Consider the following 14,825-nt stretch of genomic DNA (forward strand, 5'->3'; position numbering starts at 1 on the left):
AAGGTAAATAATTATTCTGATATGCAGTGAAGAACTATTATCAACAGCATCCTCTGCACATGTCAGTTTTTGGGAGGTGTACATCTAAGAAGAGCAGCACCTAAAATCTTGGCATGAATGCAAGAATCATGTGAGTTTTGCAGCGACATCAGCCCAACTTCCAGCCAAGTCTACACTTGAATTAAAAAACTCATGTAGAGTATGAAACAGTCGTTGGACAGGAGAGAGAAGGAAGAACACAGAATTACAAATCCAAGCAATTACTGGATTTGAGTGGCATGTTTGACAACTAAACCATATTTTATCATGTTTGAATGTGTGCTTTAATACACAGAGGGAGAGAAACAATTCTCAAGCTTTTAAATGGTGCAGGGAAGGGGTTACTGTAAATGATACTTGGAGCCATAGATAGCCAGCCTGTGCCCTCCAGATGTTGCCTGACTCCAACTCCCATCAGTCAGCATGGTGCTGGTGCTGGGAACTGTAGTTCAACATTGTGCTGGAGGCACCGCAATGGCTAGGCACTGCTTTAAGCTGTACCCTGAAGACTCAACGCGATCCTCTCCCAATGCTGTTGGTTCGTAAATTCCTGACCTAAAGGCGAAATTACTATACTATCTCCAGCACCTGCTTCTCGGCCATCTATGGATGTTCCAGGCGCAAAGTTACGGAGCAAGTTTCTGTCTCTTAAAACAGAAAGGAAGGCTACTGACACTACTACTCCCAGAAATAAATGGTCAGTCTAGCAAAGCTGGAAAAAACAGCCTTTGAGGATAAGGCTTAGACCTCATAGAACTCTTCTGAGGATAAAAAGAACAAGCTGAGTGCTGTGCATTAAGCAATATAACAACAGGAAAGGGCAGCATTCTGACCAGACTCCTGCACAATGGGCCCAGTACTCGTTTGATCAATGCTGGCTTATCTCTCACACCACAGGTGCAGCGGTATCTAGCAAAATGTATGCAAAAGCCCACTAGACTCACGTCAGGCAAACCAGCGGCACAGTGCTGGGTACAGACAGGGAGCAGACCAGCCCTTCAGGAGCCTATGAGCCTGGCACAAATCCCTGGCAGGGACAGATCTGTTTGCTCACACTGCAGAGCGGCTTCAGGTAAAGGGACCCCTTACCATTAGGTCCAGTCGTGACCAACTCTGGGGTTGCGGCACTCATCTCGCTTTATTGGCCAAGGGAGCCGGCATACAGCTTCTGGGTCATGTGGCCAGCATGGCTAAGCTGCTTCTGGTGAACCAGAGTAGTGCATGGAAACGCCCTTTACCTTCCCGCCAGAGCGGTACCTATTTATCTACTTGCACTTTGACATGCTTTCGAACTGCTAGGTTGGCAGGAGCAGGGACTGAGCAACGGGAGCTCACCCCGTCACGGGGATTCAAACCGCCGACCTTCTGATCGGCAAGTCCTAGGCTCTGTGGTTTAACCCACAGGGCCACTCGCGTCCCTATAGAGCGGCTTCAGGTATTCTAAAGCTTACAGGGCCTCCACTTTACATTTAGAGTATCCCAGGAGGTGGCCCTACCATGGGGCAAGGGGCAACAGCTGCTTCATGCAGGTGAATCTGGGCGCATCAACATGGAATGCCAGAGCATTCTAGCCCATGCGATGCCACCTGCCAGGTCATTCTCCAATGCAAGCCCTGTTGGAAGAAATGCACAAGCCTTCAATGGTGCTTGCACTGGGAAACTTCCTGCTTTATTGCACTCATATTAATTTGCAGGAGGAGGGGATACGAGAGATGTGAAGGCCTGTGGGGGAAATATTTTTGAGGGTCCTTTTCTCCCATTTTTTCCTATGGATTCCCCACCCCTCCACATCTCTAGAAGGGCACCATTTCGAATTTGGAGAGTAAGAGCACAAGTATAGCTTGAGTCCACCCTAGATCACACGACACTGGACGGCCTGCACAGTTTCTGCGTTCCTGCATTTCAGGGGTTTGGACTGGGTGTCCCTTCCAACTCTACACTTCTAAGAAGCTGATGTGTGTGTGTTTGCATTCAGAGACCATGTGCACCTCAACAGGGAAAATAATGCAGGCTTAGCTTTGAATGTTCCAACTAAAAAATGGAAGGGGGAAGAGAGTTCAGCTGGACTTCCTCTCCTCCCTTTTTTTTTAAAAAAAGGGCATGTCATATCAGTGGTTCTTCTAACCACAATCAGCAGTATCACACAAGGATACATCTGTTGCTGGGCTGGACCACTTCAAAATTCAGGTAAGATAACCCTCAAAAACAGGCTCCCTCAACCTCGGCCCTCCAGATGTTTTGAGACTACAATTCCCATCATCCCTGACCACTGGTCCTGCTAGCTAGGGATCATGGGAGTTGTAGGTCAAAAACATCTGGAGGGCAGAGGTTGAGGAAGCCTGCTCAAAAAATATGACTCCCTCGTTATATATATTCATAACTAGCCTGGGGAAAATGTTCTAGCCTGACATGATAGTTCAATGCACAGGGACAACAGCTGGAGGAGCATTCAAACAGTCACACACTTTCAGTCTTAAGATGTACAGATTCATCGCAGAAGTCTGAGGATGATGTAGCTTGGCCAAGCATTCCTTCCACACAAAACTCCTAGGAAGCTGCCTTGGCTTGCAAACACAATGGCCTTTTTATTCCCTTTTCCAAGCATGCATCCAGTAGCAGCAGGTCCCCAGATTCTTACTCTCAGCAAGAAACAAAATGTAAATCCGAGCTTCCTAAATATAGCCGGCACTTCATGAATAAGTAGGTCTTAAGGACCCTGCTCACCTCAAAAACTTGTGCTGAAGTGCTTCCTTCTCTAAATTAATTGCATATTCAGATTTAAATTTTAAAAAGGAATCTGGGACATGACTTTGGGGAGAAACTAAAAACAAGGGCACAGCAGCAGGAGAGAAATGAACTAAACACAGGTTCAAAATGAAGAATTCTTCAAGATGGAACCTGTCTGTGGCGGGCAACCCCATGCTTGCCAACATCAGTTAATGGTGTAGAGGCCTTGACACCTGCAATGGAGAATCAACCTGCAGAAGGGAAGGTCTTCTCTATCCAGGAGTTTTCTGTTGCAATTTCTGCCCCTTCCGCACGTATGCACACACAATTTCCCCCCAGAGCTTGCAAACACATCCCGGAATCCCACCCTAAAGACAAAACGCAGCCAGGAAAAGGTGTTGCGAAGGGGAAAGCAGCAGGGGCGACGACCAAGGGTTAAGCGCCTCCTGCCCTCCCCTGCAAAAACACCCCCTCCCTCCTTCCAAAATCACTTTGCGCAGCAGAGAATCGCAGGGATGAAAAATCTCTTATTTACTACTAAAAGCAAAGTTACAGCCTCAGACCACCAGCACTCCTGGGCACTAAACAGCCACATAGAAAGGTTAAGATGCACAGTGTTTCATAGGTCAGCTGAAGACTTTTAAGACGCACATAAAATCCCCCTCCGTTTGCAGCCACTGGAGAATCAAGAAATCGTTAGCCAAGATCTGCTGTAGGGAAAATGGTTCACAGCAAGAGAGGACTCGGAATGCCAAGCAAGTTGCTCTCGTGGGGAGGGTTTTCATCCACTGTTCACAGCACACTGCCGAAGAAACAAGGGTATAAAAGAACAGAGTGCAGCTCAGCTGCAAGGAAACTGCAGCCCCCTCCCCATCTTCTCCTCCAGCAGCTGATCAATAGTATAGGTATGAACCGTACAGAGATGGGAGCCCTTAACAAAGGGAAAGAGAGAAGAATGAATGTCAACGCTATCCTTCTGCTTCAAGAAAGGCTAAGTGAGATGTGCGGAATGAAGTCAGTTAACCAAATACCCTCTAGATTTAGCATACTCATTTCTGGTTATTTAGGCATTATCAACAACCGCGAAGCAGAAAACAAGACAAACCAGATTGTTATTCACTTGTTAAATAAACAGAATTCGGCCGATTCTTAGGCTAACCGCACTCCCAACTTTGCAGAGACACGGGCAAGTAGAAAGCTGAGCTCCTGAGTAATTTTATTGTCAAAGATAAACTGCCCAATCTAAGCTTCCTGTATCAAACAAGAACAGAACAGAACAACACTGCTTCTCCCTGTGGAAACTTCAACAAATCTGCATGTAAATAAGGACAGCTTTACTAAACCTGAACTGCTGCACCAACTTGCAAACAGAATGCAAACACCAATTTGCGGGGTCTACCTGCACAGTCTCCGCAAAATGCTTTCGATTTCCTCTCTTCCAAGCAGGCTATGGAGAAAATGTCTAGATGAGGATTTGCAAAAAAAAATAAAAAATCATATCCAGATCAAAAATGCAAAATCCAGATCCAGGGTGGGGCCTGAAGCAAAGCCACTGGAGGAAGGAAGTGCATCCTCAAGGCAAAATAAGAGGAAGAAGCTACTCACTTTTAGTACCTGCCAGTAAGAAGAGTTTGAAATGTCTGCTTGACATTTCCTCCAAATTATACTAACAGACAATGGGAGGACTGGGTTTCTGAAAAGACCACACCCAAATGACATCTGTATTTCGGAGAGCATTTGCTGTGGCACAGGGAGGGCCGTGCACAGTGACTCTAGAATATTGAAATGAATCTAACACCTGGCTTGAGAGCAGTACATGTGAAAAGGATCTAGGAGTCTTGGTTGACCACAAACTTGACATGAGCCAACAGTGTGACGCGGCAGCTAAAAAAGCCAATGCAATTCTGGGCTGCATCAATAGGAGTATAGCATCTAGATCAAGGGAAGTAATAGTGCCACTGTATTCTGCTCTGGTCAGACCTCACCTGGAGTACTGTGTCCAGTTCTGGGCACCACAGTTCAAGAAGGACACTGACCAACTGGAACGTGTCCAGAGGAGGGCAACCAAAATGGTCAAAGGCCTGGAAACGATGCCTTATGAGGAACGGCTAAGGGAGAAGCATGTTTAGCCTGGGGAAGAGGAGGTTAAGGGGTGATATGATAGCCATGTTCAAATATATAAAAGGATGTCACATAGAGGAGGGAGAAAGGTTGTTTTCTGCTGCTCCAGAGAAGCGGACACGGAGCAATGGATCCAAACTACAAGAAAGAAGATTCCACCTAAACATTAGGAAGAACTTCCTGACAGTAAGAGCTGTTAGACAGTGGAATTTGCTGCCAAGGAGTGTGGTGGAGTCTCCTACTTTGGAGATCTTTAAGCAGAGGCTTGACAACCATATGTCAGGAGTGCTCTGATGGTGTTTCCTGCTTGGCAGGGGGTTGGACTCGATGGCCCTTGTGGTCTCTTCCAACTCTATGATTCTATTATTCTAAGTGCTATGTGCACATTGCAGACTTCACACTGGTTCTCTTGAAACAACAGTTTGCAAATCATAAAGCTAGCCATGGGAATGGATGTTACTTCCCCATTTACGATCTCAGGCGAACTCTCCTTTCACTTTGCCTGTGCCCATGGTTCAAAATTGTACATCAGGGCTGGGGAAGCCGTGGCCCTACAAATGTTGCTGGGACTCCAACTCCCATCTTCCCAGACCATTGGCCATGCTGGTTGGGGCTGATAGGAGTTGGAGTCCAACACCCCCTGGAGAGCCGCAGGTTCCTCTCTCTTGTGCACAATATTTACCACAGTTAACACAAGCTTCCCGAGTAACTATCGCTTCCTAATTTACATTAAACCAAGGGTTCAAATTTTCATTCATGCGGGAGTCATGTTCCAAGGCACTGAAGGTTTGACTCCAAATTACGGAACAAGGCAAGGGGAATTTGCTCGGCAAATGGGGAGGAGAAAGGGGGAAATGAGTGTGTGTTATGGGAACTGTCTCCAGATTTGCAAACCATCATTTGCAGAGAGCCAGCAAAGCATCTGTACTCCAAGTCCAAGCTTATTTGAAGTGCAGACATCTTAGTAGATTAAAGGAGCAACTCTAACAGAAAGAGAGGAACGAGGGTTTAGCTTACCTAAGCTGAGACTGCAACTTCCCAGCTTTGTTTATGAAATCTTCCCAAACCGGATAGCTTCCCTGGAAGAGAGAAAACAAAAATGCAGAATGAAATACCTTCAATTTGATCAGATTTTTTAAAAGCTTCGTAAAAAGCTAATTGGGTGTGGCAGAAGCTACAAGCTCAGCCACACTCTTAACCATGCATTTATTTAAAACATTTATACCCCCCTCCTCCTCGCAAAAACTCAATGCATCTGTCAACAAGGGAAAGCACAGAGTTGCAATGAAAACAAAGTGCCATTGCCCATTTGGCATCAGACAGGAACCTCAGTGAGGTCTTCAGAAGTTTTGCAATGTAAATTCCTCAGAGCCCTTGGGAATGGAAGGCAGGAGAGAGTAAACCAACAGCCCCATGCTGGTTCTGATTCAAACCTAGGGCTGGTTTGCGAGCTAAGCAATCCTTTAAAAAACACACCATTTCTCATAATGACGCAAGGTGCTTAGTGAAAACGAGCTCTGTGCTCACACAAAGACTTTAAGGTTCAACTATGGTGACGGCAGTATTCTCAATTCTCAAACCCTTATTGGCATACAGACACAATTCCAGTAAGGTTTGGTGCAATAAAATCACTCAGCAAAATTCAGATACCGTTTTGTCTTTTCTACGATCTCCCCGTAGGACATTCAGTCTCGCTAGCATATACAGTGGTGCCTCGCAAGACGAAATTAATTTGTTCCGCAAGTTTTTTCTTCTTGCGAGTTTTTCGTCTTGCGAAGCACGGTTTCCCATAGGAATGCATTGAAAATCAATCAATGCGTTCCTATGGAGACCGTCCGGGGACAGGGGGGAAGACCCGCTGTCCCCGGAGCTTGCGGGGCAAGCTTCGTTTTGCAAAGCAAGCCCATAGGGAAATTCGTCTTGCGAGGCAACTTGAAAACGAAAAAACCTTTCGTTTTGCGAGTTTTTCGTCTCGCAAGGCGTTCGTCTTGCGGGGCACCACTGTATAAGCTAGGTGCCAAGTGGCACCTTAAACCTAGGTTTACAGTCGCCACGACGGAATGTCTATTCGCCAGGGGGTTGGACTAGATGACCCTTGGGGTTCCCTTCCAACGCTCCAATTCCGCGATTCTATGATCGACTGTTGCTTGCTCTAACAACAATTCACTGTTCCCAGCATGCAAGGAGGAGAAACACACACCGCGGAAATGGAAATGGTATTAACTATGGACTAAGGCAGCTGTACGCCGGCTCCCTCAGCCAATAAAGCGAGATGAGCGCCGCAACCCCAGAGTCGGTCATGACTGGACCTAATGGTCAGGGGTCCCTTTACCTTTACTAAGGCGGAGGTTTTTAAACTGCGGTCGCCAACCCTGCACCCAGTCACCTCCATGTAGCTGCAACTGCACCCACACTAGTAGAAAAACGCACCTGGCGCCTGGCTAATTTCTAACACTGCACCCTGTGTTGATTCAGGTTGGTCAAATGGGATAAATAAGTCGTCACTGGCGGCCCACATCGCACCAGGTGATGGCAGTTTTAAAAATAAAAACTTCCAAGCAGCATAAAAAACTCTTGACTGGCTGGAATGGAAAAGTAGCTGATTTCTCAACAACATAAATAACAGTTACTGATTAACAGGAATCATTTCAGCCATGGAATTTTCCACTAGAGAGCTCAAATACCTCATGTTACGTTTGCTTCATGTTACATTTCTTCAGGTTGCGTCCCGCGACAACCCGGAAGTACTGGAAAGGGTTACTTCCGGGTTTCGCCACTCGCACATGCGCAGACATGCAAAATGACGTCACGCGCATGTGCAGAAGCGGCAAAACGCGACCCGCGCACGCACAGATGCGATGGCGCGTCTTGCGTTCTGTTCGTGATGCGAATGGGGCTCCGGAACGGATCCCGTTCACAACCAGAGGTACCACTGTACATACCAAAGGGCAATACAGTGGTTTCAGTCCATTTGTATAGGCCAAGATTTTCATAACATTGGCTATATAGTTCAGGACAGGGGGGAGATTTTCGGTTGATGGCCACCTTCCCTCGAGGGTAATTTGTTGAAGGCCGCAGCTATTTCGCTTTATTCGTTTCCTTTCTTCCGTCATGAAACCCAAGGCGGCCCACATGAGGTGATTCCCCAGGCCCCCAAACCTATCCAGGCCTACATAGCCTCAGTTAACCGCAGGCCAAGGTTGAAGCCAGTCGAGGGCAGGGCCAGGATCCGAAATGGGCGGGGCCAAAGAAGCCAAGGGCCGCGTAAACTTATGCAGAGGGCCGCACATTGCCCACCGCAATGTGGCAGCATCATACACACAGATTATCCACTCCCTGCTTAATGAGCAGGGGTATGAACCAGTCTTTGGCACCTTTATGCGAAGGGGCAAATCCACCAGGAAGTCTTCCGTAACTTTGGACGAAATAGAACTGAACTGCAAAAAAATATGATGAACGGCTTAGGAACACTACCCTGGCTTCTTGCAAAGCCTGCTAACCATAGCTTCCTGGTTTGGATGGAACAGGAACTAGAGTTACCTGAAGACTTCCTGGTTGGCTAGCTGACTCGCACAAAGGGAGCCGTGCGTGCACAGGCAAAAGACTCATTCAAATCCCAGCTTGTGAAGCAGAGATGTATCATCGTTCAAATGCTCTCATGCATGCGCTCAAATGCAGGGCTACTGCCGATGACGTGATCCATTTCGGCTGGGGGAAATCACGCTGCCAAACACAAGGCAAGGCAACCCAGACTGCAATAATAATTCTTATTTTTTTAAATCCCTTTTGCCATTGCTGAGAAAGGCAGAGTAAGAGGCAGGTAGGATTCTCTCTCAGCCTGCCCACCGCTGGGTGCAACACAGGCCACTGGTACTTTTAAGCTGCTTCGGGAGCCAATATTTTGTAGGAAAGCGAAGTATTAGATACAGTGGATGTTTGAGTTGCAAACGTGATCCGTGCGGGAGGCACACGTGTGGGTCGCGATTCGGCACTTCTGCGCATGCGCAAAGTGCAATTTGGTGCTTCTGCACATGTGCCGAAACCCAGTAGTAACCCGTTCCGGTACTTCCGGGTTCAGTGCGGTGCGCAACCCGAAATCACGCAACCCAAAGCGTCTGTAACCCGAGGTACGACTGTACTTTGAAATGTAAAAACAAAACCGGGCTGCTGCTCTGAAGATGCGTTACAGTGCAATCGTGTGCACAGAAACGTGGAGTTGGAAGGGACCGCAAGGATTAACAACCCCATGCAATGCAGGAATCTCAACTAAAGTATCTCTGACAGGTGCCCATCCAACCTCTGCTTCAAACCCACCCCCACCCCCCCCGGAAGGAGAGCTGACCAAGGGAGTCTGTTCCACAGTTCAAAGAGCCCTCACCATCAGAAAGTGTCTACTCAGATGCAACCCCCATTTCAGTTCAACAGGATTTGCTCCCAGGTAAGGAGTGTAGACTAAAGCCTTAGTTCACCTGTCTGAGAAAGAGCATTTTAAGATGGGAGGCTGATACCATGGGTGGGTTTCAACATAGCACCAAGTCTCTCATTGCATCGGCGCAAGTATTTCCCACTTATGCAATGGAACACTCTTCCCTTCTCACGCCATGCACCCCCCGTTTTTAGGGGTTCTCCCAACCCCCTGGAGCAGATTTGCAGAGAGCGTGGGATACACACAGGGTGGGGAAGGAAGAGAGGGGAAATTTGTACTGTGCAAGCCGAGATCTTTGCACTGATGGGGTGCAGCCGCTGAACACTGCCCTGTACAGACATGTCATTTTAAGTCGGAATTAAATGTGCTCGTTTTGTCAACAGCACCCAGACGCTGCTTTCTGGTACTCGCTGTGACTGCACGAACTGCCCCAGCGGCAGAGTGTCCCAATATTTAATTTAATTTTGGCTAGCTGAAGCTGTGCTTTTGTCACCTTTGCACTAATGAAGTTCACAAACCATTAGTCTACTGGTGAGAATGTCACCTCCAAGTTTGAAAACCACATGGAAAGGATCCTTAGTACAGTTTTTTACGTAAAGGAAGAGGCCTGTGTGGGATTATCAACCAGTTAATTTGAAAGATTGCCTTACCCAATACAACACAACTTTGGTATGTGGAACTGGCATGGTTTAACACTCATTCTGCACTTTTTAAAAAAATAAATCTCTCTTTTAGTGTGGCAGGCTGCACCCACAATTCAAAACTCCCTGCCACCATTATTATATTTTTATTATTTCATTTACCTTGCACCTTTCCTCCAAGGAGTGCAAGGTGGAATGGACCCTTTACTACCTCCACGTTTTATCCTCACAAGAACCCTGTGAGGTAGGCACTCTAACCACTACACCACACTGCCTCACAGCCTACCGAAACACGCAGAATGCCGAATTGCATTTTTCATCTGAGTTTTTTTAGCCTATTTTAGCTTACCTTTTGCTGAATGTTTTTAATACTTGTTTTCCCCTGGGTTTTTTTAGACTAATAATTTTATTGTTTCTTTCTTTTTGTAAACCACTTATAGAGTGCTCTGGGGCAATTTGCATCACTCCACACTTCCCAAGAGACACCAGCCCGGGGACCTATTAAAACAGACACCATTTTGTCAAAGACCAATCACATTTAGGTGATCGTGAAACTGGTCCAAGAAAGCTCCAGGCTCAGCAAGAGATCTGTCAACTCTTGATGATTTTGCAATGCCAATGAAGTATGCAAGTCGCAAGAGACTTCCCTCCCAGCCTCTACCCCACCTCTTATAACACAGCATCCAAACAAAACAGCAATTCATTCAGTCATCCTCAGATTTCCTGTCTATCTGGTTACCTTCATTGAACAAAGTTTTTTATGTGCCTCCCTTACAGATACATATACACACACAAACACAGGGCCCATACAGAGTTCATAGAATCTTAAAAGTTGGAAGGGACCCCAAGTGTCTTTCACCCCAACCCCCAGCAATGCTGTCATCTCAACTAAAGCATCCATGACTGATGGCCATCCAACCTCTGCTTAAAAGCCTCCAAAGAAGGAGAGTCCACAACCTCCCAAGAGAGACCATTCCACTGTCAAACAGCTCTTACTATCCATAAGTTCTTCCTGATGTTCAGTTGGAGTCTCCTTACTTAGAACTTGGGAGCCACCGGTTCGGGGTCCTAGCCTCTAGAGCAAGAGAAAACAAGCTTGCTCCATCTTCCAAGCGCTATTTGAAGATGGCTATCATAACTCCTCTTCTTCAGGTTAAACATATCCAACCCATTCCTCGTAAGACTTGGTTTCCAACCCTTTGGTCTCCTTATCTTGGTTGCCTTCCTCTGCACACGTTCAAGCTTTTTGACACCCTTCTTAAATTGTTGGGTCCAGAACTGGACACAGTATTCCAGGTGTGGTTTGACCAAGGCGGAACACAGTGGGACTATTACTTGGGACACTATACTTCTGTTGATGCAGCCTAGAATAGCATTAGCTTTTATTAGCTGCCGTATCGCACTGTGGACTGTGGTCTACTAAGACTCCTCTGTCCCATTGGGTTGTCAACAGAGCATCACACCCTCACAGCAAAGCTAACAGGTGGTACACAACCGAAGGAGGAAAGAGACTGAGACTCCACCCTCAGCTGGCTAACTCTCTGCAGCAGCTGCAATATCAACATATTTATATCATCTCAATGAATGTGCATCCTGCGAAACAGCACCATTTATGGCTGTGAACCCCCTTTTAAGAAGCGCATGTGGTTCCATTCACACCCATACGCACTACAAGGTCTTCACTAGCATGCATGTGATCAAACCCAGTGAGTTTATTTATTTTTTGACTTTGCATCCTCCAAGTCAGGCAAGTAACCAAAGGGCACAAGCCTAGATCGTTAAGATCTGGCTAATTAGCAATGCTTCTCTCTGTACCATCCTCACTCTTCACAAATGCCCTTTTGGGGCATTCATTTGTTATTTGCAGCCAAACTTCCAGGATTCAGTTTCCAGCTGTACTGCCCAAGCGCACTGATCAGATTCGAAATTCTGCTGCACAAAACTGAAACTCATGGGCCCATCGGCAGCATAACCTGAATGATGTCCTAAGAAGGAACCTTGACCAGTGACATGTCAGGGTATGCTCCGCTCCAGTGGCCAACAGGATGGTTCAATGAACCAGAGTGACATCTGTTGCACAAACATTTCAGTCGATAAGGGGAAAGGCCAGTTGGAAAGCCAGAGGTCCGCAGCTACAAAGGGCAAACGCCACAGCATTCCCCTGCCCAATCTGTAGAAAGAGCTGCAGCTCTGAGCACACAACCCACAACCCTTGCAAAACACTATGTTCCTTTCTCTCGGATGAGCAGTTCAATGCGAAAATCGCATCTGCCTTTTCCAGGGAGATAACCATAGCTGAAAACACAGAGAGAGTAATTTGAGAAAGATTCAGATCCTAAATTTAAGCTGTATTCTTAATGTTTGGAATAAGCCCCACTGAGCACAGTTGCTTCTGAGTAAACATGCACAGGGTCGCGTGCCTGAAACAAATTTGAATTTCAGCTCAAGTACAGTGGTACCTCGGGTTACATACACTTCAGGTTACATACACTTCAGATTACAGACTCTGCTAACCCAGAAATAGTACCTCGGGTTAAGAACTTTGCTTCAGGATGAGAACAGAAATCTTGCAGGAGCAGCAGGAGGCCCCATTAGCTAAAGTGGTGCTTCAGGTTAAGAACAGTTTCAGGTTAAGAATGGACCTCCGGAATGAATTAAGTATTTAACTCGAGTTACCACTGTACCTAGGTTCTACTGGATGCAAGAGCTATGAGAAAGTCATTTCTAATGTCCCAACCCCAACTATACTCATTAAACACCTGTTTTCAGAAAATCCAAGGTGCATCCTTTCCACTTAACCTTGCCAACGGACGGCATAAGCCATGGTCTGAGGGATATACAATGCAGCTACCTTGCTAAGCAAGTGTGAGTTTAGTCAGTGTCTGGGTAAGAAATTGCCTGGTGTATACCACCAAGAGTTCCATGCTGGAAGAAAGGTTGGGTGTAAATAAAGATACCACGGCCAACTAGGAGAATCTCAGGGAAGAGTGCATCACCTAAAAATTACCCCCCAAAAAAGAACACAAGGAACGGCGTTAAACTGAGTCAGACCAATGATCCGCCTAGCTCAGAAATGACGACTCTGGCAGGGAGAAGCTCTCCAAGGCATCAGGCAGAGACCCAGCCCAACCTGGAGACACCAGCAATTGAACTTAGGGCCTTCTGCATACTAAGTGGGTTGTACACTGGACTGTAAGGGACACGGGTGGCGCTGTGGGTTAAACCACAGAGCCTAGGCCTTGCCAATCAGAAGGTCGGCGGTTCGAATCCCCGTGACGGGGTGAGCTCCCGTTGCTCAGTCCCTGCCCTGCCCACCTAGCAGTTCAAAAGCACGTCGAAGTGCAAGTAGAAAAATAGGTACCGCTCCAGCGGGAAGGTAAACGGCGTTTCCGTGCGCTGCTCTGGTTTGCCAGAAGCAGCTTAGTCACGCTGGCCACATGACCCGGAAGCTGTACGCCGGCTCCCTCGGCCAATAAAGCGAGATGAGCGCTGCAACCCCAGAGTCAGCCACGACTGGACCTAATGGTCAGGGGTCCCTTTACCTTTTACACTGGGCTGTGGCTCTGGAGGAACTGCTTGTGACCTTCTTTAAGAATCAAATCTCACATGGAACCCTCCTATGTCCAAGAGAAGACTCTTCGAGTGCAGCCGTCGTGGGGACCACCACTCAAGTGACCCAAAGTACCGGTTCCAAATGGCAAGTTGAAGGCAAGGTTACGTGGACCAAAAGGTAGTTGCATTCGCTGTTTTGTATTAACTGGCCATGAGTGAATCACCAGATGTTCCATGCAGCCAAGAAAGTCACTAGGCAGGTGTCCACTTACAGCTTTTAATTCATGGTGGTGTCGTTTGCCAGCAAGGAGTTTGGAGCACAGCAAAGCTCTCCTGTCCCACCAGCCACCTGCTGTAATGGAAGGCAACCATAGAACATGAACACAAAGCAGACATCAGCTGCGATAGCCATGTCCTAGGAATGCCCATGAAGATTTCTTGTTGGCGGCAGGAATCAGGAAGTTCTCTGCCCTATAATCTGGTTGTCTGCTCTGTGAAGCTCCTGTTGGGATTAGACGGGTCTAGAAAAGGAATGGCTGTGAAAGTAACATAAAGAAACAGTCGGAGGTATTTTAAAAACCCAAATACTGCTGTGAGCAAGACACTAATGGTGCAATTCTATACATAATTAACTCAGAAGTAAACCTTGCTGTGTTCAATGCAACTTACACCCCCAGTATGTGTGCACAGGACTGCAGCCTAAATAATGAAAAGTCAAGGAAAGCCAACGTCCTGGGTGGTTCTAGCAATAAAGTGAATACTTTAAAATGGCTAGACCATTATTTCATTAATATCTGAACACTCAGTTCACTTTTCCAACTTGTGAAATGCCCGAAAGGTTTCTATCGTTTTGCAACTACCAACTTGCAATTAACAGATAGGATTTTTTTTTATATACACAAGCCTATTTTGCACTGTTGGTTTTATTACTCCAAAGCACCACGTCCTAAGAAATGAGTTGAAGAATGAGTGAACTGAATGAAGAACGCATGTTCTGTATTACATGGTATTCAGTGCACAATTATACACACATTTCGTCCTTAAACATTGACTCGGCTGGTAATGTTGTTCCGCGGCGATGCACAAATTTCCTGCTGAGCTACGCCGCCGCAAAACCTTTCTGCGATACCTGTGGCGTCACGCCTGACTGGAAAGAGGGGGAAGCTTTTAAAACAGCACTGCCCAAACAGGCTCCCAAATGACAATGTGACTTTCCAAGGCTGTGTCATGCGTGCTCTGGGTTCTCATTGTTGGGTGTGCCAGACCACCCCTTGATCTGCCACCTGCGCTGCACACCTGCCACTCACCACGGCTCCTAA

The 14,825-nt window shown here is 46.8% G+C and overlaps 1 protein-coding gene across 18 annotated transcripts in view; it reads right to left on the reverse strand.

Moving 5' to 3' along the window:
* The window catches only part of MTSS1 (MTSS I-BAR domain containing 1), a 155,864-nt gene that overhangs the window by 128,241 nt on the left and 12,798 nt on the right, over window positions 1-14,825 (reverse strand). For all 18 annotated transcript variants that reach the window (XM_081204545.1, XM_081204549.1, XM_081204548.1 and 15 more), the window contains exon 2: window positions 5,905-5,966. In XM_081204545.1, the coding sequence (XP_081060671.1) occupies window positions 5,905-5,966 (62 nt within the window). The remainder of the gene's footprint in view (window positions 1-5,904; window positions 5,967-14,825) is intronic.

This window comes from Podarcis bocagei, assembly GCF_964188305.1.
Source record: "Podarcis bocagei genome assembly, chromosome: 8".
NCBI lineage: Eukaryota > Metazoa > Chordata > Lepidosauria > Squamata > Lacertidae > Podarcis > Podarcis bocagei.